The 22100-nt window shown below is 57.6% G+C and overlaps 10 protein-coding genes across 10 annotated transcripts; 5 read left to right on the forward strand and 5 right to left on the reverse strand.

Moving 5' to 3' along the window:
* Positions 1-84: 84 nt before the first annotated feature.
* PHYSODRAFT_351206 (hypothetical protein) lies at positions 85-1220 on the forward strand (the record flags this gene model as incomplete). Its single annotated transcript, XM_009528241.1, has 6 exons — positions 85-205; positions 300-372; positions 469-569; positions 658-723; positions 809-906; positions 993-1220. Exons 1-6 carry the CDS (start codon positions 148-150, stop codon positions 1218-1220), a joined length of 624 nt encoding a protein of 207 aa, XP_009526536.1. The 5' UTR covers positions 85-147.
* Positions 1221-1472: 252 nt separating this feature from the next.
* Positions 1473-3040, forward strand: PHYSODRAFT_351207 (arginine N-methyltransferase; the record flags this gene model as incomplete). The annotated part of the gene is made up of 1 exon (XM_009528242.1): positions 1473-3040. One exon carries the CDS (start codon positions 1473-1475, stop codon positions 3030-3032), a length of 1560 nt encoding a protein of 519 aa, XP_009526537.1. The 3' UTR covers positions 3033-3040.
* Positions 3041-3145: 105 nt separating this feature from the next.
* Positions 3146-7690, reverse strand: PHYSODRAFT_504554 (hypothetical protein; the record flags this gene model as incomplete). The annotated part of the gene is made up of 5 exons (XM_009528243.1): positions 3146-5155; positions 5218-5658; positions 5722-5832; positions 5906-6987; positions 7075-7690. The coding sequence occupies 5 exons, from the start codon at positions 7688-7690 to the stop codon at positions 3146-3148; spliced, it is 4260 nt and encodes a 1419-aa protein (XP_009526538.1).
* Positions 7691-8229: 539 nt separating this feature from the next.
* PHYSODRAFT_504049 (hypothetical protein) lies at positions 8230-9090 on the forward strand (the record flags this gene model as incomplete). The annotated part of the gene is made up of 1 exon (XM_009528244.1): positions 8230-9090. One exon carries the CDS (start codon positions 8230-8232, stop codon positions 9088-9090), a length of 861 nt encoding a protein of 286 aa, XP_009526539.1.
* A 143-nt stretch (positions 9091-9233) lies between these two features.
* PHYSODRAFT_500042 (hypothetical protein) lies at positions 9234-12335 on the reverse strand (the record flags this gene model as incomplete). The annotated part of the gene is made up of 5 exons (XM_009528245.1): positions 9234-10016; positions 10087-10309; positions 10390-11393; positions 11544-12224; positions 12282-12335. The coding sequence occupies 5 exons, from the start codon at positions 12333-12335 to the stop codon at positions 9234-9236; spliced, it is 2745 nt and encodes a 914-aa protein (XP_009526540.1).
* Positions 12336-12683: 348 nt separating this feature from the next.
* Positions 12684-13520, reverse strand: PHYSODRAFT_500623 (hypothetical protein; the record flags this gene model as incomplete). The annotated part of the gene is made up of 1 exon (XM_009528246.1): positions 12684-13520. The coding sequence occupies one exon, from the start codon at positions 13518-13520 to the stop codon at positions 12684-12686; it is 837 nt and encodes a 278-aa protein (XP_009526541.1).
* Positions 13521-14020: 500 nt separating this feature from the next.
* Positions 14021-15403, reverse strand: PHYSODRAFT_503764 (hypothetical protein; the record flags this gene model as incomplete). Its single annotated transcript, XM_009528247.1, has 1 exon — positions 14021-15403. One exon carries the CDS (start codon positions 15401-15403, stop codon positions 14021-14023), a length of 1383 nt encoding a protein of 460 aa, XP_009526542.1.
* A 107-nt stretch (positions 15404-15510) lies between these two features.
* Positions 15511-16872, reverse strand: PHYSODRAFT_504536 (hypothetical protein; the record flags this gene model as incomplete). Its single annotated transcript, XM_009528248.1, has 1 exon — positions 15511-16872. One exon carries the CDS (start codon positions 16870-16872, stop codon positions 15511-15513), a length of 1362 nt encoding a protein of 453 aa, XP_009526543.1.
* A 1165-nt stretch (positions 16873-18037) lies between these two features.
* Positions 18038-20454, forward strand: PHYSODRAFT_500973 (hypothetical protein; the record flags this gene model as incomplete). Its single annotated transcript, XM_009528249.1, has 2 exons — positions 18038-18242; positions 18344-20454. 2 exons carry the CDS (start codon positions 18038-18040, stop codon positions 20452-20454), a joined length of 2316 nt encoding a protein of 771 aa, XP_009526544.1.
* Positions 20455-21074: 620 nt separating this feature from the next.
* On the forward strand, positions 21075-21722 carry PHYSODRAFT_453928 (hypothetical protein; the record flags this gene model as incomplete). The annotated part of the gene is made up of 1 exon (XM_009528250.1): positions 21075-21722. A coding segment is annotated over one exon (648 nt), but the record flags the coding sequence as incomplete, so codon positions are not given.
* Between the last annotated feature and the right edge of the window lie 378 nt (positions 21723-22100).

The following is a 22100-nucleotide window of genomic DNA, read 5'->3' on the forward strand; positions in this document are numbered from 1 at the left end:
GTCGTTGTTGCAGCCTTTTGGCTTGGCATGTACAGTATGAGACGCGGTACCCGATTCGTGGTACAGAGAAGAGCATTTTTTTTTGACAAAGGCCCAATTCGCTTCGCAGTCCGTCGAGCTCCATCGCCGCGTGTTTCTTCGAGCGCCATGGTGCACAGCAGCAAGTACGACCTGCTCATCAAGCTCCTGCTGATCGGAGACAGCGGTACGTGGCGCGGGGCTCTCCATCTCTTCCTTCCGCTGCTCGCAGACCCCTCTAAGCGTTTAGCCGCCCTCCTTTATGCGTCTCCCTGACTTAGGTGTGGGGAAGAGTTGCGTGCTGCTGCGGTACTCGGACGACTCGTTCACGACGTCCTTCATCACCACGATCGGGTGCGTCACCTGCTGCACCCTCTTGCTGATCTGTGCATGCATGGGGGGTAACGCTAGATGCTTGTTTCCCTCTCTACCTCTCTCTTGGTGCCGCAGCATCGACTTTAAGGTCAAGACGATCGACGTGGACGGCAAGCGAATAAAGCTGCAGATCTGGGACACGGCCGGCCAGGAGCGCTTCCGGACGATTACGACCGGTGCGTTCTGCTGCCTTCGAGGCTGTTGTGGTTGTGTTGCTTTGCCGGTAAAATGGAGGCTAACGGAGATGGCGACGTGTGGTGCTAGCTTACTACCGTGGCGCGATGGGCATTCTGCTCGTGTATGACGTGACCGACGACCACTCCTTCCAGAGTACGCTCGCTGCCGGAGAGTTTGCTGCTTTATGTATCGGGGCTGCAGGTCTAACGTTTGTTCTCGCTGCTTGCTGCCAATGCAGACATTCGCAACTGGATGACACAAATCCGACAGAACGCGTCGTCAAATGTGAACAAGATCCTGATCGGCAACAAGTGCGACGTGGATCCGTCGGAAAGAGTGCGTTGGATACGTCAGTAACAGCGTTATGACTGGGAGGGCGATCGATCGACTCACTGGGGGATTGTGCTGTGTTGCTACTGTAGGCGGTGACAACGAAGCAGGGCCAGGATCTAGCGGACGAGTTCGGCATCAAGTTCTTCGAAACGAGCGCAAAGAGCAACAAGAACATCGATGAGGCCTTCCGCTCCATCGCAGTGGACATCCAGAAGCGCCTGGCCGAGAGCGAGCACGATAGATTAGACGTGGCGAACGGCAGCAAATTCCGCGTGGACGAGGCCCAGGAGCAGTCCAAAGACAGCTGCTGCGCCTAAGGACGGCGCCACTACTTAGGTTCTTTCGTTCTCGTTTAGTGCCGCGTGGTTGGCGCGCGCTGCAGTGGTCGACGCCAGTCAGCATCGATGCAGGACGAGCAGCCAGCGGATGCGATAGTAAAACTTATCAATACTCACCTCACCTCACCTACGCACTTGGCCCTTTTTGCCTCTCTAAAGTGTAGCCATCTGGCACTGGGCCAGTCATTTTTTTCCATTGGTTGGCATTTGCCAATTGGGAAGCAGGCGGAGATGGCGGAGCGCGAGGACATGGTGGACGTGGACGGCGAGACGTGGGACGACTGGGTGGACGACGGCTCGTCCGCCAGTTTCGACTGCGTGTTCTGCGCCAGCAAGTTCCCGGCCGAGGAGCCGCTGCACGCGCATCTGCAGGAGGCGCACGACTTCTCGCTCAAGCGCGAGATCTCGGCGCGCAAGCTCGACACGTACGGCACCATCCAGCTCGTCAACTTCCTGCGCTGGAGCACGCTGGACGGCGTCGCGGCCGAGCAGGTGAAGCAGACGCTGGCCACGGAGGGCAACGCCGCCTTCCAGAAGGACGAGTTCCTCAAGCCCGTGGTGGCGGACGACCCGCTGCTCTACTGTCTCGACTGCGACGACAGCGACAGCAGCGATGATGAAGACGCGGCTGATGAGGAGGAGCAGAAGAGCGAGAAGGCGGTGGTGGCCCCCACTGCTGCTGCTGCTGGTGACGACGCCGCTGCGTTGATCGCCAAGCTGCAGCTCGAGAACCAGGAGCTCAAGCAGCAGATGACCAAGTACTCCAAGCTCGTCCGCGACTTCGTGGTCGACGGCGAGAGCTCGGCCCCCGTGGAGGACGCCGCGGACAACGACACGTACTACTTTGACTCGTACTCGCACGTGGGCATCCACCGCGAGATGATCACGGACCGGATCCGCACGGACGGCTACCGCAACGCCATCCTCAACAACCCGGAGCTGTTCAAGGGCAAGGTCGTGCTCGACGTTGGCTGCGGCACGGGCATTCTGAGCATGTTCGCGGCGCAGGCTGGTGCTGCCAAGGTGATCGGCATCGACCGCAGCGAGATGGGCGACGTGGCCCGCGAGATCGTTGCCGCCAACGGATTCAGCGACGTCATCACCATCCTCCGCGGCAAGGTGGAGGACATGGATCTGCTTGTGGACAAGGTGGATATCATCGTCTCCGAGTGGATGGGCTACTGCCTTCTGTACGAGTCCATGCTGGACACGGTGCTGTTCGCGCGCGACAAGTGGCTCGCCCCCGGCGGCCACCTCTTCCCGGACAAGTGCTCCATGTTCATTCAAGGAATGGAGGACTCGACCAAGCGCTTCGACTTCTGGGACGACGTCTACGGCTTCAACATGAAGCCCATCCAGTCCAAGATCTCGATCCGTGACGCGTTTGTGGAGGACGTTCGGCCGAGCGACATCATTACGAGCCGCGAGCTGCTGCAGAACATCGACATCGACCACGTCACGTACGACGAGCTCGACTTCCACTCGACCTTCACGCTGTCCGTCACCAAGGACGCCACTTTCCACGGGTTCGTGTCCAGCTTCGACATCGGCTTCGAGCGCGATTGCCCGCGCCCCGAGTACTTCACAACGGGAGCTGAGGGCACGCCCACGCACTGGCACCAGGTCTTTTTCCATGTCCCGAAGCCCTTCGCGGTCAAGAAGGGAGATGCTGTGGAGGGCAAGTGGTGGGTGCGACGGAATGCCGAGAACCCGCGCTTCCTTGACGTCGAGATCCAGTGGAAGCAGGCGGCTGAGGGCGAGTTCCTCGTCCAGCGTTACCGCATTCACTAAGAGCTTTTAGAGGTAGAGCGCCACAATGTACTTGCTTTGAATTTCTTTCAGTTTAAGACACTATTTCTTGTGCCGCAGCTCATCGGTTGTTGGTGGAAGAAACCTTGAAAACTCTATGAATGCAGCTTTACCTGGCTGATGACATCCTTCACCAGCACGGACATTGCTGATACCTTCTCGAACTCCTCGCCGGTGGGAGCAATCAACGCCAAGCACTTGAGCAGCAGGTAGTGAGTAGAAGTAAGCGATGGCGTGAGGTCGAGTTTCTCGACTAGGGGGTCCGCCACGAGAGGTGGCTGAGAGTCACTGATCACCCACGCGAAGACGTCTGCAGGCAGCATACTCATCACCACGGCGTACTCTGCCTCCGTCTTCATTCGCCGCAGAATAAGGGAAAGCCGAGCTCGAGCGATCGCTCCAAGCTTCAGTACCAAGCGTTCCGGTTTCTGCATCTTCTCAATCGCCAAGTCTGCGCGCTCGTCCCGGCCGGACTGGTACAAGAAGAGCACGTACTCTTCACGAATCACCTCCAACGGCAGTCCAAAGGCCTCTGCAAGCGCAAACCCCAGCGCTTCGTCATGCCGGAGAAGCTCCTTCAGGAACCTGGTACGATTCCGGTTGATAGAGTTCACCTCTTCTTTGCTAGGCTCAGTCGGTGCTTGGGTCATCAGAAAGCTGTCCGAGCGGCACAAATATCGACCACTATTCGAGAACAGCTTCACAATTGAGATCGGTGTCACTGCCGTCGCGGCGAAGGAATCGAGCAGCATAATCAAACTGATGTGATCTGCGATCTGCGTCACTGAGACCATGTCAAACTTGAAGTTCCCCAGCGACTGCATCAGTGCAGATGTATCATGTGAAGGTGGCCATCGCTGCCGGAATATCAAATGGAGATCCTTCACACGGCAACGCCACTTGACTGATTGAGTCAAGCTTTCCATCTTGAATGCAGTGGTACGCGACACAGTATCAACATCGTCTTCGTCAGAGTCGGCATCCGCATCGCTTGTTTCATCGTCGTATTCGCTGTCAGCTCCGTCCTCGCCGTACGCAGTTGCTATGGCTCGCGATGCGGACATTGCTTTGACTGCTGACAACAAAGTGACAAGCAGATTCCGGATTATACCAAAAAACCGGCGAGCCACTTGAGGCTGGAGACCGCGTTGCGGCTTCTTGCCAGCAGCGCTTTCCTCCCAAAACGTAATCAGCGTGACCACGTGCACACGAATATATCTTTCCCAGATATGCGCCGCCATTGCCACTTTTATTCGAAGAGACTCCACACAATCGAGCTCCAGCAGCGCATCCTCCAGCTGACGCATGTCCGAACGCTCTGCATTCCACGCGGTGCACAGGACTCCGACCCGGAAGCAGCACAGAGAATCCTTGTTCGAGAATTGGGGATAAGCACGCAATACTGCTGGGCAATCCTTCATCTGGACAGCCTTCCGACAGTTTTCCATTGTCGCGACCCAGCCGTCTGTACCATCTTCACTCATGCTTGCTTCAACACGGTCCGTCGGTAGTTGTACTGCAGCGTCATCTTCACCAGCCTCGTGGCCATCGTTTATTTGCATTACCGCAATACTTCGAATGATGTCATCAACGTGCTCAACAGCGTCAACAGACAGACGGCCGACTTTCCCAAGACGCAATGACAAATGCACGGTTTTAGCGATGGAGTCCTGCAAAATGACCCAGCGCGTTCCGCTACCAGCGCTGCTGTACTTCCCGAAGGTATCTTCTTCAGCATGTTTAGCTGACTGCTTCTCTCCCCACCCGCAATGCTCACTCAATACGAAGGCATGGAAAAGCTTCGGCGTCTTCCAGCATGAGTTGAAGACTTCCACCAGCGAGCGGGGACAATCGCGCAAGCGGCGAAGTTGGCTCTCTGTCGAAACAAAAGGCGTCCCTGCGTTGTCTTCTACCTCTTGCTCTATTGCTGTCTCCACATCTGCAATAACGAAATAAGGCTGCAGCCACCGCTGGAGCGACGAAGACAGCGAGGGCGAAGGCAGTGCGAGGATCGCACTGAGAGGGAGTGAGTAAAACCACTCAATAAATACTCTTGTCAGAATATCTTCCGACAAGAAGATAGCCGAATTCAATTGTTGCAGCTCCTACAAAACAAAATCGAGGTGTTAAACAAATACAAATGAACTTCACATGCACTTCACCGTACCTGAACAGCGAAGACACTCGATAGCACTGGCGCGAGGATAAACGTAAAGAGGCAATCTCTCTGAGCAGCAGTCGAGAATTTACGAAAAATGGGAGTTTTCAACACGCGGAAAGCCTCACGCAAAAACTCCTCCTTCGTTTCCGCAACCTCAAACAGAGATAAAATATCGCGGCGACGAGGCAAGTCAGGATCACTAAACGGCATGGAGAAGAACTCCATGAACTCCCACGCCGTGAGTTGACTGGCGCTTTCAATCGCTCGTTGTGTTCGAGATCGTGATTCATCGTCCAGCGCAATACCAGCCCGACGAAACAGCTCCAGCCACGGAAGGACGCGCGGCAATGGACCAGTTTGCTGCTTGTTGCCACTGAACCGAGAGATGGTATCTTTAACGGAAGTCTGCACCATGGTTATCAGAGCGCGCTTACCTCGCTCAAACTCCTGTAGGTAGTGAACAAAGATTAGCATGAAGCACGCAGCCTGCACATTAATCACCATACGTACGGTCTGAAATCCGATAAAAGTTGATACGAGGCGGTGCTGCCAGAGCAACTTCCACTGCAGCGATAACTCTGCTCCAGTCGGCGTTCTCGATGACATTCCGTTCTTTAATGCCTGGGGGAACACACGAGTTAGAAACCGTAAGACGGGCTGAATTTCTTTTAGGTAGCCACGAGAAGGTTCTTACCAGCTGCAACTTTTCCAAAGCCTTGAGCAAAAAGCTCGCGTTCAATACTGCCATGTCTGCATTAAGTAAAACGTCGAGTAGCGCCTGGATCGTAGTGGATGAAGAAAGGCTGCCGATATCTTCTAGCAACGGGCCCAGTATGTCTTGCTCGAGCGTATGAGTCGCGTCGACACGTTTCTTCTTCACAAATGCCTGAAGGCCACCTATCACCTGGTGCAGAAGGAAGTTCTCTTCTTGGAGTTTGTTCTGTGTGAAATACTTGAGCAAAATCGACGCATTGGGCAGCCCGGGCTTCAGCTCAATCAGCTCCGAGAGAGTCTCACTCGTCTTCGACAGAACAACGCACTTTGTCCTGCGCATCGCGGGGTCGAACTGTGTGAAAAGCTTCGCGCTGTTGCCAACTGCAAAGCTGAAAACCCGGGGACCATACCGGGCACGCCACACTTCGACGATGCCACGTTGGGCTGAATAAATGACGAGGTAAAGCCCAGGAGGACGGCGAGCGCCTTCCGAGCCCTGCATCCAGCCACACTGCGCGTTCCGATAGCCCTTCCACATCCGAATCACAATCATCCGAGAGGTATCAACCAGCAGAATCCGGCCAAGCGTGTCCGAGACAGCCGCGAGTCTGCCCGTCGGGCTCAACACGAGAACTCTGCATCGCCGTCGGTCGTCCTCGTAAATAGATCGAGTAGTGCCGACAGGGGCAGGCACATGCTCAGCCGCAGCGTCGATTGCCCCAGCACCTAGCTGCGTATAACCGGCATGTCCATCTGCTTGCTCCTCCGACTCACCAGCACCTCGTCCCCACCCCCAGCTAGTCGCAAAGTTCCACACAGCTCCAGCAGCCCTCGAAGCAATGGCAGTCGCGATATGCGCCAAGTGGATGATCGAGTTCTGGTCGTTCCCCGCCTGGTAGAACGCGAGGAACGGCGCCTGCCCCGCGCTCACGATCGTGTACACCCCGAGACGCGCGTGCGACTGGAAGATCGTCGGCCTCACGGGTCCGCACGGAACCGCCGCCACTATTTCCTTCTGGTCTCGCAGCGAGTACTTCCTGAACTTGCTGGCCTGCCCAGGACCTGCGTCAATTAATACATCCATCCGTGCACAATATCAGTCAGCAGACGCACTCCACCAGCCTCTCCCATCCATTGCGACGCACGCACCGAACACGGCCGAGTTGAGCTTGCTCAGGATCTCCGAGATCTGGATGATGGCGACCGTCGAGTCCGCGTAGAGCACCCAGAACTCGCCCTCCGTGTCGGGCTCGCTGGCCAGCAAGACGCTCGCGCGGCGCGGCGCCACCATGGTCGCGGCGTTGCGGTTGACGTCCAGCTTGAGCACGGCCGCGCCGTGCAGCTTCTGCTCGAAGAGGAGCTTCCCCACGCGGCTGAAGAGGCGCACGACGCCCGACGTGTAGCCCACGGCGAAGAGCTCTCGGTCCAGCCACTTGACGTCCGCCACGCGCTCGTCCTCGTCCAGGCGGACGTCCTGGGCGCCCACCACCACACACAGGGGGACGCCTTGCTGACCATCACTCCCGCTCTGCTCCACGTCCTCCTGCACGCCCGCAGTGTACACGCGCCGCTCGAAGCCCAGCAGCAGCGTCAGGTCCTCGGCCACGTCCACGCGCACGCGCGGGTCGTCGAACAGCGACACTGGCGCCTCCTCCCCCTCAGCATCAGCATCTTCAGCATCGACGGCGCTGGAGCAGCGCAGCGCGGAGCTGTCCACGCGCAGCGCCAGGGCCAGCGCGTCCTCGTCGGCCACGGATGTCGCCATCCCTTCTCGGCTTCCTTCCTTTGAGTGAAGTTTCTCTTCTCGAGGGTACCAAAAGAGCGGTACAACTGGATTTGAACAGCAAAAAGTGGCTTCACCTGCTTCAACTTCACTTGCCCTGGCAGAGTCGAACCTAAAGTCGAAGATGCGGATGACTGCCAAGATCGCGGAATGGCATAGAATCTGGTAGCATCACCCACCCGGACGGACGTGTGCGGCGTAGCAGCAGTCAGTCACCTCTCCACTTGACTTCGGAGGAGACTCGTCCGTCCCCCCATTCTCGCAGTCGTCGAACACTAGTCGAAACCATGACGTCGCCTCGGATTGAGGCTCTGACGCTGCTTGGTGTGGCGCTGCTCTGGCAGTTGGCGCACGCGGCTAACGTCGGTGACAGCAGCACACTGGGCAAGTACGAGCGACTGCAACGTCTCGGCGTCTTCCGGAGACTGGGCTCAATTGACGAGGGCGGTAGCAGCATCGCTGGTGACGACGACGGTGCGAGCGTGACGCCAGTCCAGCAGCAGCAGCAGAAGCAGGAACACATGACCATACAGCCAGAGACCACCGAGAGCTCGGACAGCGGCTTCCCCAGTACCTCCGTCATCGTGGTCGCAGTGGGGCTTGTGGTCCTCACGGGCCTCGTCTTCCTCCTCGTGGTGCTGCGTCGCGGCAGGAGCTGTCTCGACCAGACCGACAGCGAGCCGCCTACGTCACGCGCGCCCCCCGACAACTCGCGCTTCTGTATGAAGCGCACGACGTTCGCCGTCCCCGATACGAACCGCGCTGGTCTCGGAGACATCGACTCAAGCGGCTCCGTGGTTCCCGTGCTGGGGGACGACCCCAGCCACCGGAAAATGCGCGAGAACTCTCGACTGGAGTCGGGCAACTCCTGGGCTGAGGCCACGTCCTACAGCGTCGCTCCTCTCAGTAGCCGCCACACAAGACCGGCGCCGCCGATGCTAATCTACGCTCCAGTCCGTCGACACGGTCTCAACGACAGCCAGGCGGCGAGTGACTACAGCTCACACACGGACGACTACTCCATCGGCATGCTCGAGTCGCCTGTGTCTACGGAATACAGCTTCGGCTCGGAGGGCGACGACAGATTCCCGTCCACTCCCTGGGATGAAGTTGACTCGTACCGAAGTCTGGACTGCACATTCCTGTCCACGACGTCCTCGAACGTCTTTGGCTCGAACCGTGATCGGAGTGGCGGCGCCTGGAAGAAGGTCTACGGCCCCACCGATGATTCCCCGACGACGGACTCGGACATGCCACGCTTGTCTTCCGGGTTTCTCTTCGTGCGGCAGATGGACTCGCACAACATGAGACGTATGCGTCTTGACACGTGTGCCCATGGAGCTCGAAACAATAACCTCATGCGATTCGATGTCGAGGTATGAGAAGATTTGGTGAAATAATTCACCAAAAGCTTGTCATTTGCTGAAGAGGGGACTCGAAGGCCAGGTCTCTCTACAATACTTTTATTTATCGATTCGCTCACTGCTGAAAGGAATACAGCTTCGCTGACAGCGCTTTGCACTACCTACGCCCACCGGGACTCGCCTGTATACGAATTGTAGTAGTACGTCTGACCTGAAGCCTCGTCAACCAGTGTCATCCAGCCTCCATAGTCGCCTGATGAAGCTGCTGGAACAGCATACGCTTGGTTGTACGACTGGGCGTACGCTTGAGCCTCTCGAGCTTCTCGAGCTGCTTCAGCCACCGCGTATTCTGTGACGTACTGATACTCGCTCGACTGCACAAACTCGTCGTAAGTTTGAGCACTCTCCTCTTCCTTGGCCATTTGCTTCTTCTTCTGTGCCTTCTTGAACGTTGCCATGTCTGTCCACTGGTGGGTTGCCTTGTTCCCCTTCGAGTGGATTATCGTAAAGCAGCCCAAGCAGTAGGGGTCTTCACAGACAGAGCACCAACGAGTTGCACGCATTTTCTCGCACTCGATGCAGCGGAGTGATCCGATAGCCTTCCACGTGTGCTTTTCGCGCTTCGCCGAATGGTGAAGCTTCTCGTAGCAAGCGTCACAAAAGACGTCCTCGCACTGAGCGCACTGTCGTCTAGCGTCTTCTTCTTCGCACTCCACGCACAGTTTGTCTTCGTCCTCATCGTCTTCATTTTGTTCTTCCTCGTGGTCTTTAGCATTTGAATCGGAGTTATCTCCCCCGTTGAGCGTTGGTGGCGCCTTTTGAGCTGCCAAGATGGCGGCGATGTCATCTTCAGATGGATCGATAACCTTGCCATCTTGAAGCACAAGCTTGCCGTCTGCTTTGTTGTATCCCGTCGCTGGAGGGGCCCACAGCGCTTCACCAGTCTACCAGCCATCCACGTCAAAATATAAGCAGCATCCCCCAAATGAAGATCCATGACAACGACCCATGTACCTCTTGGTTGTAGTAAAACCACTTGGCCGAGTCTTCGCTCCAGTATTCCACCCACGTCCGCGCCTGGAGTACGAATCTAGCTGCTCGCTCCTGCCGAAGCTGCTCGACCCGGCGAATCGCTTGTCGTTTGCGGACCATTTTCTGAATCTTGGTTGCAGCCTGAGCGCGCATGCGATTTCTCTCACGCAGCGCCATCAGCTTCAACTCTGTCGACAAGCGAGCACTAATGCCAAGAAACACGGTGGAAGGTAGCGAGTTAGTGGACTCTCCTAATACAACAGCAATTGAGTAGTACTGACGTACCGGTGCCCTCGATACACTCGCTGGATGTTGATAGCTGCAGCGCGACGAATCGCTTGCCGCTTTCGCTCCTCCTCGCGCAAACTGGCGAGTTTCTTCCGTGCGCGTCTACCACGAGCCATGGTTTGAATTTTCGTTGCGGCAATGTTGCGCGCTCGATCCAGACGCCGCTGGATGAATGATGCTCGCCCAAGACGCCCACGGTACCGACGCTGGATCAACACCGCTGCCTTAGTCAGACGTTGATTCCTCCGCCGAATTGCGACTTCACGCCGAGTCTTCCGACCACGGTACAGCGCCTGCACGCGACTAGCGACGAGATGCATCTTCCGCTCGTCCCGTAGTTGCTTGATTCGCTTCCGTACGATGTAACCTCGTGCCAATGCTTGGATTCGAGTGGCCATGGCTTGACGACGTTGGTCGAGTCGCTTGAGCCTGAAGAATTTGCGTGCAAGACCCCCTCGGAACATACGCTGCATCTTGATAGCTGCAGTCGTTTGCTTGGCGATTAGCTTCTGCATCTTCACGAGGTAAGCAAACATCCGCCCACGGTAGGCGCGCCACGAGCGCTGAATGACCTGAATCGCATTCAGCTCCAGAGCTGAGCGCTCCAAGGCCTTCTCGTGCACAATAGCCGACCACCACTTTGTCCAGGCTTGCCGCAGCTTGCGTTGCGACCAATTAACCAAGAACAGGTCCAGCTTCTTGCTCCCCTTGTAGAGTAGGTAGGCCTGCAGCTTTTCCTGCTGCTTCTCGTACGTGACTGCGTGCTTCCATCGCTCCATGGCCACGCCTTGGAGATTGTATAGCAGTCGACGAAATATGTTCTCCACCTTTTCTTGCCCCCACCGTTTGAAGTAGAGCGTCGTACGCAGCTCGGAAGCGGGACAGATCTTCTGAGCCCAGCAAATGTCGTCCTTCACCAGCCGCGTGAGATTCTGCACGCTATAAAGCGCCGACTCCAATTCCTTACGAAGTGCCCCACCATCCTCTGCAGCGCGAATGCCCTTCTTTGAGGGACCAACGTTCTTCCGTTTGTTCGGGTGTGTTTGCTGCTGACGCTTCTTACTCTTCTTGCCTTGTGCTAGGCCTGGAAGCTTTTGACCGTCAAGAGGAGCTTGCTTTGGTTGGTAGAACGTTGGAGGTGTAGAGTTGACACTCTTGCCATTGAGCTCCGCTTCGAGAGCTTCGATCTCCTCCACTGACAACCCGAGCGTCTCGCTTGCTTGCTTCCGATCGACGTCCTCTTTAATTGCTTGCACCTCTTTTGCTGCCATGGTGCTGGCTGTACTTATCACATTCACGGACGGCAGTCGAAAAACAGGTAGAACGTATTGCTGTAGCTGCTGGCGTTGGCCAGGTAGAATTTGAGCGTCCAGCCCAACTTCGAAAGGGGTTTCTCCTGTTGTTGTCAGCACTGGGAGCATATCTAGCCCTGCTCGAACATTCGGGTGCGGCGTTGAAGGAGCATTGCCCCCGCCAGGTGTTGCGTGGGCCTTCTTGTGTCTCAAGAACGACTTGGAGCGCTGGTTCGGAGACAGCTTCAAGGTCTTGGAGTGCATCGCACGCTGCAAATCATTCGGTACTGGGGGTCTACCGCCACCCATCGCTAGCTGGAAGCGCTTCTCCAGCTCTTCCACATTGGGGACCGCTGCTTCGTGGACATTGTTGAGCGTGCTTGCGAGCGTCTCTGGGTGCTGACGTTGGAGGTTGGCCACTTTGAGCCGCCACTCGGCCTGCAGCTTGGAGCGCGTGCGCTCGAGTTCCTCCAGAAGCCGCAGCTCATGGTTCGTCAGGCGGTGCAAGGCGTCTGTGTGCGGGGTCAAGATTCCTCCTGCCTCGCCGCTTTCGTCACCGGCTTGATCAGATGGCAACGAGTTTGAAGCATTAGCCACCGCAGCCGGCTTGGCCTTCTTGCCTCCGGAGAGATTCCCACCAAACAGCAGCATGCCAGTCGTGAGAAGTGCTCACAGTTGGCGCTAGTTCCAACTCTCCAGTCGACTCGCTTCGTATATATAGGTGGCGGTATGTGTAGTGTCGCTCAAAGCCCGTGAGCTCATGGATGAACCAACCAAGAAAACGCCTCAAAAACTTGCTAAATTGACCACGTGAAAACCCACTAAGCTTCATGAAGATTTTCCTGCGCTCCTATCAATACTACGCCCGATCCACGAGGAGCTGTCCCCGCATGCCCGCAGCCAGCACCTGCACCTGCGCGCGTGCCTTTATAAACTAGTTGACACTCTCTGCACACTCGTCCGTCGTCGTGACCGGTCTCTTCTTCCACGCTGATGATCTCAGAACTTGAAGTGCACGAGCATGAGCGTCGCCGCCATGCTGAGGAACACATGCGAGAGCGCGTTGTGGTTGAACTTGTCCTTGCTGGGAGCCCATACGAGGCCCTGGATAAGGCCGCCCACGAGCTTGACGCCGTACACGAGCAGCTCGTTGCTCGAGTGGCTCCACTCCCAGTTCCACGTCATGAAGCAGGCGATGGGGCCGAAGACCATCACCGGGATGAAGCCCGCGAAGAGGAACACCGTGTGCATGCTGACGCTGGCCCAGACGGCCAGCACCACGTAGACGACGGCGGCCAGCACGATGATGGAGTAGGCCCAGGCCTCGGGCAGGTGGCGGCTGGCGGCCAGCGACAGCAGCGCGAAGTTGGTGAGGATGGAGCAGGCCAGCACCACGCGCCAGAGCGCGTCGATCATGTTGTCCACGGTGGAGCGGCTGAGGCTGAAGCCGAAGATGCGCGCCGTCTTGACCAGGTGCTTCTCCTGCTTGTGCGCGATGTCGCGCATGGCCTCGAAGGCCACGTGGTGCAGCAGGCCGCCGAGCGCCGCCGAGATGCCCAGCGCCATGAAGTACATGAGGTACCAGGCCAGGTCGCCCTTGTCCGTGGCGGCGAAGAGCCCGATGTACACGGCGAAGGCGAAGCACTGCACGGCCAGCAGGTAGTCGGTGATGAAGCAGGCCGGCTGCGCGTCCCACTCCTCGCCCGTGGTGGAGCGGTAGGCCCAGAGCGACCAGTTCTCGAGCTCCGCCACGGCCTGGCGACACGCCTGCGCCACGGTGGCGGCGGTGGCGGACGCCGTGCGCTTGCGCTGCGTCAATGCCTCCTGCTGCTGCATCTGCGTCTGGGTCTGCACTTCCGCGCTCATGTGGGTGGTCAGTTTCGACGGCTGCGTGCGACTTATGTGTGCTGGAGGTGGCGGATTTGATACTGAAAATAGGCCAGGAAACGGGAGGCCCCAGACTAAAGGGCCTTAGACCAATCACAGCGCGGCTAATAGAGACACTGCGACACTAGCGTAGGTTCAAATCGCGTTCGAGGACGAATTGAGCTTCCGAGCGTATTCCGTTCGGGATCGCTCCGAAGCACAGTGCGCTTCCTTCTCAATGAAGACGCCGCGTGTGGTGTCTATGAGAGTGTATGGCAACGCGCCGGCCGCATTGCCGCGAGGCTGCGAGTTTCGGTGGTCCTCCGCACTTGAGCTCGCGTCTGTTTTTTGCCAGCTAAAATAGCAAGTTGAAGCCGATAAATGAATCTAAAGATGCCGGACGATACAGTTGCTGCTGCCAATTGATGGACACCAGCCAACGCTCGACGGATGGATGCTTTTATTGCTCCTTACGGGCGGATCTGCTGGTAGCTGTAGAACTTGCGGCGGCGCTGCAGTCGCGCGAGCTGCACGCTGCACGCAAAAGCCACGACCGACAGGACAACGGCCACGACGAACACGGGGCCGAAACATTCCGTACCGAAGCACTTCTCGACGCCGTCGACGGTGCGCGTGGACGTCGAGTGCTGATACACGTACGACGCCAATGGACTGAAGAAGAGAGGGTACCCTACGCAGTTGGCGAGACTCAAAAGCCCGAAGTTCTTGCCAAAGTGCTGCAGACCGAACTCCTCGCGGATGATCACTGGGAACGTGCCGAACATGACCCCCTCCGAGAAGCCTGCCATGGCCACGGGCAGCAGCAACCAGCTCGGTGGCACCGAAAGGAATACAACCTGCGTGATGGCAGTGAACAGCGCGGAAGCGCCGGCGAAGTACGCGCGCGGGTATCGTGTCAATAAGAGATCGGAGACGGCGCCGGTCGCGAGGCGACCCAATGTGTTCACGATGGAGAATAGCGCCACCATGAACGGAACCTGCTCCACTGGCCCACCCAGCGACTCCACGATAAAAGATACGTTTGACATGACCAGCAAGCCTGCGCCGATGACAATCATCACCGGGATGAAGAGCATCCAGAACCGCACATCCGTCAGCAGAGCCACGCCCGTGATGTCGACGGGTTTTTCGCTGGCGGCGCCGTTCACCTGCCCATCCGACGACGTGCTTGTGCTGCCGAGACCGAACTCAACGCTTCCGGATCTCCTTTTCTTGATGGTGCTTTCTTCACACGCAAGCGGGCGAGCAAAGACACACCAGCCGAAGACGCAGGCAGCTAGGAGGTAGTTCCCCACGAAGAGGAAGTAGCCGGGTACGTCGCTGCTGTGGAAACCCTCGTGGAACACAAACGCGAAGAAGGCGCCTCCACAGCTGTACGCCGACGTGAGCGCTGCCATGACCTTGCCGCGGTTTTCGTCCCCAAAAAGCGACTCATTAGGCACGATGGACGAGAAGACGCAGAACGAGCTGAGCAGTCCAAACAGCAGCATGGCGCTCCCCATTCCCAGCGGACTCAGGCTCTCCGGAGCGAACTGTAGCGCCGTGAACATGGCCAGGTGAATTACCAGCATTGCGCTCCCACTCAGCAGCACGCTCGTGTACGGACCAAGCCGGTCGAAGATCACGCCTGGGAAGTAGCTCATGTACGTTCCTAGCATGGTCATCGAGGAGATCGTGGAGATGCCTCCTTGCGTGAAGTGCAGCAGCGTCTTGAGCTGCGCATTCCACGCCGATAGCGCGTACGTCGACCCCACGCCGAGCATGAGCAGCACCCCGGCGAGCAGGCTGCAGGACCGGCGAAGCAGCGTTGGCGACGCCACCGTCGAGCGCATGATTGCCACTGAACCGGAGATTTTGGTAGGATTGGCTACACCTCTGCCACGCAAAGATGGTACATGGCTACATTGTCAAGTGGCTTGAAAGTATCTTCGAGCTGCATTTACGTTAAGCGGACGTAGCTCTGGCGTGCCGCGAAGCGGAGACTCGCGGCCAGCGACACCACGCTCAGCGCCACTACCAACAGGAACACGGGTCGGAAGCACTCTTCACCGATGCACTTCTGGACGCCATCCACGCGCTCTGCCGACATACTGTACACGAAGGAGCCTACGGGACTGTAGAACAACGGGAAGCCGAGCGCGTTGGCGACGCTGATGAGACCAAAATTCTTCCCGAAGTGGCGCGCACCGAAGGTCTCTCGCGTTAAGACCGGGAAGGCAGCGAACATGACGCCGTCAGCGATGCCTGACAGCGTGATGGGGACAGCTAGGTACGCGCGCGGAATGACCAGGAACAGCGTGTGGATCGCGCCAACGAGGACGGACGCCATACTGACTAAGTAGATACGCGGGCAGTGATCCAGCACGCTGTCGGACACGATACCGGCCACGACGCGGCCGCAGCAGTTGCCGACGGAAAACAACGCCACCATCGTAGGGATTTGCCCCATCGGGCCGCCCAGCGACTCCACAATAAAGGCAATGTTGGCCATGATAAACAGCGACGACCCCACCAAAATGAAGACAGTGGCGAAAAGCAGCCAGAAGCGCGAGTCAGCCAGGATCTCGCGACCGGTAATATCGGGCTGCACAGTGGGAACCAGCTTGCAGTTCTCATCCAGGTCCGCACTCGTCCTCGCCGTCCTCTCCGGTGGCATAAATTCTTCGAGGGCATGAATGGGTGGAGCGACCGCAACCGCGTGTGCCGGATCCTCTCTACCAGGCCGATACAACGTCACCCATGCCAGCAGAAACACGGCAAGCATTAAACACCCCATGAACCGGAAGTACAGCGGCACTTGCCCGTCGAAGTTGTGCTCGTAAAGCTCGGCGAACAGTGCTGCACCGGCGCTGAAGGCCGCGAACTCCAGTGCCATGATCTTACCGCGATGTTCAGGCCCGAAGAGATCTTCGTTGGGCCCCAGCGCCGCGAACACGCCGAAGTTGGTTGCCTGACCGAGCACAGCAAAGGCGACACCCACGCCCAGCGGCGTCAAGGCCTCGGGGAATGCCTCTAGACCGGTGTACAGCCCCGTGTAGATGCCTGCAAGCAAGAGTCCGCCGAGCAAGACGCTGCGGTGGGCGCCGATGCGGTCGAAGACGTAGCCAGGACTCACGGAGAAGTAGGCGCCGAAGGACGCCATCGAGCACACGAGCGAGATGCCCGCCTCGGAGAAGCCCAGCAGCGCGCGGAGCTGCGCGTTCCAGACGGAGATCGAGTGGTTCGAGCCCACGCTCCCCATGAGCAGGAGCCCGGCCAGCACGCTGGCGAGGCGCCGGCATCGGTCCCAGTCGCACCACATCAGCGCCATTACGGGAGACTTTGGTACAGTGAGCCTCTCGTGTGTCAGGCGATCGATGATTGGCTCGGCTGGCGCTATTCTCCGATTAGTCAAAAATGACCGTTGAAGCGGGCCGCAGACTCTGCGGCTCTGCGGCAGAGCTCCTTGGTCACACCTCAAAAGTGGCATTGCTGGTCTTCGTTGTGAATCACAATGTGAACCGACGAATGTCAGCTTGCGCATACAGTACAAAGGTGGCTTCTCCACACATTTTGGCTCGTTGGTGGACACGTCGCGTTTGTTAACCTTTCCTAAGCTTACTTGAGTTGACTGTTGAGCTGCCAGCAAAGCTCTTCCGAAGAGCTTCACCTTTGGAGCCCGCATCCGCGAATACACATGACTCATGATAAAGAAGGGCTGAATGCCGCCGAACTAAAGTTCCGTTTGATATTGGTATTGCCGTACTGGCCCACCTCGAACTGGAGATCTCAAGTCCTAAATCAGCCATTGAAAGTGTGCAACTGAGCTCGGAAGCACGCGGATCGCGCTAGCTGCAGCACTCTAGACTGGAGATATTACACGTCAAGGAACATTTATGGATGGCTAGCTCTTCAACGCCGGACTTACTTAGCTAACTAGCACGTAAGTAAGATGCCAGTGCAGTTGAAGTGGGCCGTACTCACGACCGTCTGTTTTCCTGACGCGCTCAGGAGTTACTCACGGACCTGCAACTTAATGACCTGCCAATATGCATACCCTGAAAGGCATAGAGATCTCTATAAAAGTTTTTAGACTGCATGCACCTTCTATAATTAAACCTGACAGGACAAGACAATAGAGACAGGGCGGACCATCCATCCAGAAACCGTCCACCGGAATACCCCGCTTAAGTACATCTCGGTGCACTACACTTTACGGCCCTCGCCCCATGAAGCTTCGCCTTCTTGGATGTTCTCACTAAGAACCATTTCGCACACCGTTCGCCGAGCTCCAGATCTCATTTATTGAGCTGGCGTCCGGCTTCTTCTCGCGCGGTCTGGGGCCACAAGTCCCCTCGCGATCACGATTTGCCCGCCATTCCATTACTTAATCGACACAAGTGGGACCAAGTCGGCTCTTAATTTAGACCAATGAGCGTCTGCCAATTAGCCCCAGCCCTGAGTACGGAGTGTGGCGTCGCGACCAGATGGGCAAGAAGCCAGCACAGCCAGCACCAATTGGCCGCCCAGCGCGCATTGCTCCACCTCTCGTCGGCCGCGCACTCCATCCTGCCCGCTACCTCGTCGCCATGAAGGTCCGGCGCGGCAGCTCCTCGCGGCTGCGGCAGGTCGCGGGCCTCCTGCTCGCGACGACCGCGCTGGCCTCGGCCAATACGGCGCCCTCGCTCTACGGTGGGTCTCGCTCTACCTCACCCTCTACCCGTCTAACTGATGCGCATCGCCTGTGTGGTCTAATAATGGGTCTGGCTGTTGTTGTGTTGGTGCTCGTGCAGACTACAAGTATGACGGCACCACGACCTACTGCTACTGGATGGACCAGGGCATGCAGGTGTCCAACTTCGACTTCGCCTACGTGCTCCAGGAGGGCACGGGCTCCGACTGCCCGCTCACCGTCTCGCTCGAGCAGGCCACGACCGGCATCATCCTGGCCGGCAGCGAGGTCGAGTACGCCTTCACGGCCACGCTTAACCTCAACGACAACGCCTTCAACCTCACGGAGCTGCAGACTACCGTGCCAGACCCGACCACGGGACTCCCCATGCAGATCGGCCACGCCAACATCCACACGTGCTCGCGCTCCACCGTGTGCGACATCTTCCGCACAGGCTCCAACCGCAAGATCGCGGACCAGGAGACGTCCAACTTCACGAGCGCGGGCACGGCCAGCTTCCGCCAGAAGATCACGTACAGCAGCGCAGGCGAGCGCAACGTGTTCGCGCACATTATTCTGCCGCCCAAGGACTATCTCGAGGAGAGCTACCACTTCATCACGTTCATCACGACCAATGTGGAGGCCAGCTCCACTAGCGCGGCGGACGAAGAGAGCTCGGGTCTCTCTACGGGTGCAACGGTCGGCCTCGTCGTTGGCGCAGTCGCGATCGTGGTAGCCGTGATCATCTCGGTGGTGTTCTACCGCCGCAAACGCCACCCCGGTGACGGCACCGACCACTTCCGCAACAGTGGCTTTGGCCTGCCTGCGTCGTACGCTGCGACCAAGTCCAAGTCGCACCTGGACTGGAATGCCGAGCCCGACGCGCGGGTAGCGTCAAACGGTTCTGGCTGGAAGGACAACTACTCGGCTGGAAATCGCTCCCAGGCCTCCCGTGGACCCGGACTCAACGCCAGCGCTCTTGCCTTTAATACCGACCGTCATAGCCGCCAGAACAAGACAGTCTCGTCGTCGGGATCGCTCCACTCCAGTCGTGGACCTGGTGACGCGGGTATGATGTACGCCAACTACGAGACGCCCATGCAGCGGTCTGGTAACAACTTCAACGCCGTGGACCCCTTCAACCGGTCGCAGTCGATGTACCCCGACGATTCCATGTACGACGATGGCGAGTCCCGGATCGTCGAAGAGGACCCCAACCTCGAGTATGGACGCACCCCTGACCTCGAGACTTTCGGTATCGGTGGTATTCAGGGCCCTTCCTTCGAGAGCGAGACGTCCATGGGAACGTCTTTCGAGTACAACACGGACGACTCTCATTTCGCCCAGCCGACCTTCAACCCGCTGCTCAGTGGTTACGGTCGCGAGTCGGACATGTCGAGCATGGGGGGAACCGACGAGTACAATATGTACGAGCAGCCTCGCACGCGTGGTAACACGCTCGACGCAATGCTTTCGACGGTGCCTGGCGACCAGGGAAGCGAAAGCGGCGGCGTTCGTGACGGCTCGGTATCCTCGATTGGCACGGTAGACTTCACGCAGGACGAGCCCTCTGTTCGATCCGCGAAGCCGATCACGTTTGAGCCTTTGGACGAGACCTTGACTCTGTCGGGCTACGGACGAGCCAAGGAGGGGAACCCCGACCTTGCCAAGTCTAACGAGCTCAACAAAACCAACTCCAGCGAGAACACGGAGTTTGTGCTCCACGACAGCAGCGTCGAGTTCCCTACCTCCAACGCCAACGCCGACTTCGTCAGCACGACTGGCTCGGCCGACATTGACGGAAAGACCGACGTCACCAGCTCCGATTTCGGTGCCACTGGCACCACGGACATCATCAGCAGTTCTGATTACGAGACGAGCAGCAAGGCCGACAGTCACAGCGACTACGACGCAGGCAGCTTCAGCAGCGGCTTGGAGGGCTCGAGTTTCAACTCGGACCTGACCGGCAGCAGCTACGGCACGGGTATGACTGGCTCGAGTTACGGCACCGACGAGACCGGCAAGAGCCTAAACGCTGACCTGGAAGACTCGGCATTAGATGCGACCAAGACGAAAGCTGGCCTCAACGATACGCAGTCAACCTACGAGTTTGACGACAAGTCCTTCCGTGCTTCCGACTCGTTCACCACATCCAATGACGATCCGACGGCTGGCGAGGGCCTTCGCCCGAGACGCGTGTCTTCAGCCGATGGCGAGAGCTACGAGTTCTAGACTTTTCCCGTCCTGGGCAACTAGGTAGACTTTGTACTATCGTTTGTTGATGCGTTCGGTTGCGTGGTGGAAGCCAGGAGGGAGTGGAAGGCACTTGCTGTCTGCCACTGGGATAATGTGGAACGGCAAGGGCGCGAAGGAACGCCTGCAGTGCTTGTGGCCTCGCAGTTTTGCTGGTTCGGTGGTGACATCATTCGAGTTGCAGAGAGTCACGTGGACATTCCGATGCGGAATATGGAGACGACGGCGTACTTCATTTTGTTCTTTCTTCGCGAGGGTTCTCGGGCTCGTCAAGCTTGGCACATTGGGCATGGACAATGACCTGTGGTGGAAGGCTTGGGTGCATGCGAGAGGACTCGAACACTACGCTAGTCGTATTTAAAACTTTTTTGAAACACGAAACACATGAACCTGGAACCATGTCCACTCCTACCGAGAACTATGTGGAGGATGCAAAGCGTTCATGAACCCTGCTGCGTCAACCCGGCACTCCACCCCCCACTATAAATACTGAGTTTCTTTTTGCGTCCTGTTGACGATCGCGTTTGCTGGGATAGTGGTGACAGCACTCACAACCGTCCAACACCTGAATTCAATTATCTCGGAGGGCGGACGACGCGATGAGGGCAAATGAAGTTGGCGCCAGCTTTGGGGTGAAGGAGTCGGAGGTTCAATACGGGGAAGCGCCAACCCTCGCGTCGAGACCAAGTGTCTCCGCTTCAGGCTCACGTGGAGCATTCAGTTGTCGGAGGTGGCGACTGCTGTCAGGAAAGCCAAAAGACGGCGATGCTGTCGGCACAAGAGCCGAACCAAACCTGGCTGAAGTCGCACTTCGAACGGTGCAGCGTCCATCGACAGCCGATGTCGATTCCAAGAACTGGGCCTCAGCAGCGACGCCGTTTGCAACAATACTACCACGAGACACGGTCGTTCCAACAATTTCACGCAAGTCCGTGGCTGCTGCAGTCTTGACGTCCGCTTGTCCACCGGAGAATACGAAGAAGTGGGAGCGTGAAATGACCATTTGCGAGCGAAAGCACGTCAAGGCCATGGGGAGAATGGTCGCAAGGATCTATCGTGGCAAAGGCGTTGGAGAGGACCCCGCAGAGCCTTCCAGAAGGCGAAAAAATCGCGAAAAGCAGGCGCTGAAGGATCACATTTACCTGCCCGTGTTGTGCCAAGCTAGAGCTGGTGGGTCTCGCGACTTGTCACCTCCCCGGGCGTCCAAGTCAGTACAACCATTACCTCAACGGGAAGTTTCTTCTCAAGGTACTGGAGACGCAGTTGAATTACCCGGTGCGTTGGCAGGTATGAAGCTTTTATCATCGCAGCTCGACGAGCTTCGTGCAGAGCTTGACACAACGTCGACACGAACAGAAAGGTTATGGTATTCCCAAGCACAGCGTGCGACCAAGACAGCATACCCCCGCCCCAGCCAGACATCTCGTATCCAAATCTGTAGAATCGGGCAACCCGAGTCGGGTAGCAGCTCTAGCAGTCTCGAGACGCTTTTATTGCGCGTACTAGAGCGACCTCCAGCCTGTCCGGATGGGTATCAGGCGGACCACGAAGAGAGCACGTTAGACTCATGCGACGGAGCCAAAACAAAGTCCCTGGACAGCAGAAGTACCAATACCAGTGAAGAC

This window comes from Phytophthora sojae, assembly GCF_000149755.1.
Source record: "Phytophthora sojae unplaced genomic scaffold PHYSOscaffold_4, whole genome shotgun sequence".
NCBI lineage: Eukaryota > Oomycota > Peronosporomycetes > Peronosporales > Peronosporaceae > Phytophthora > Phytophthora sojae.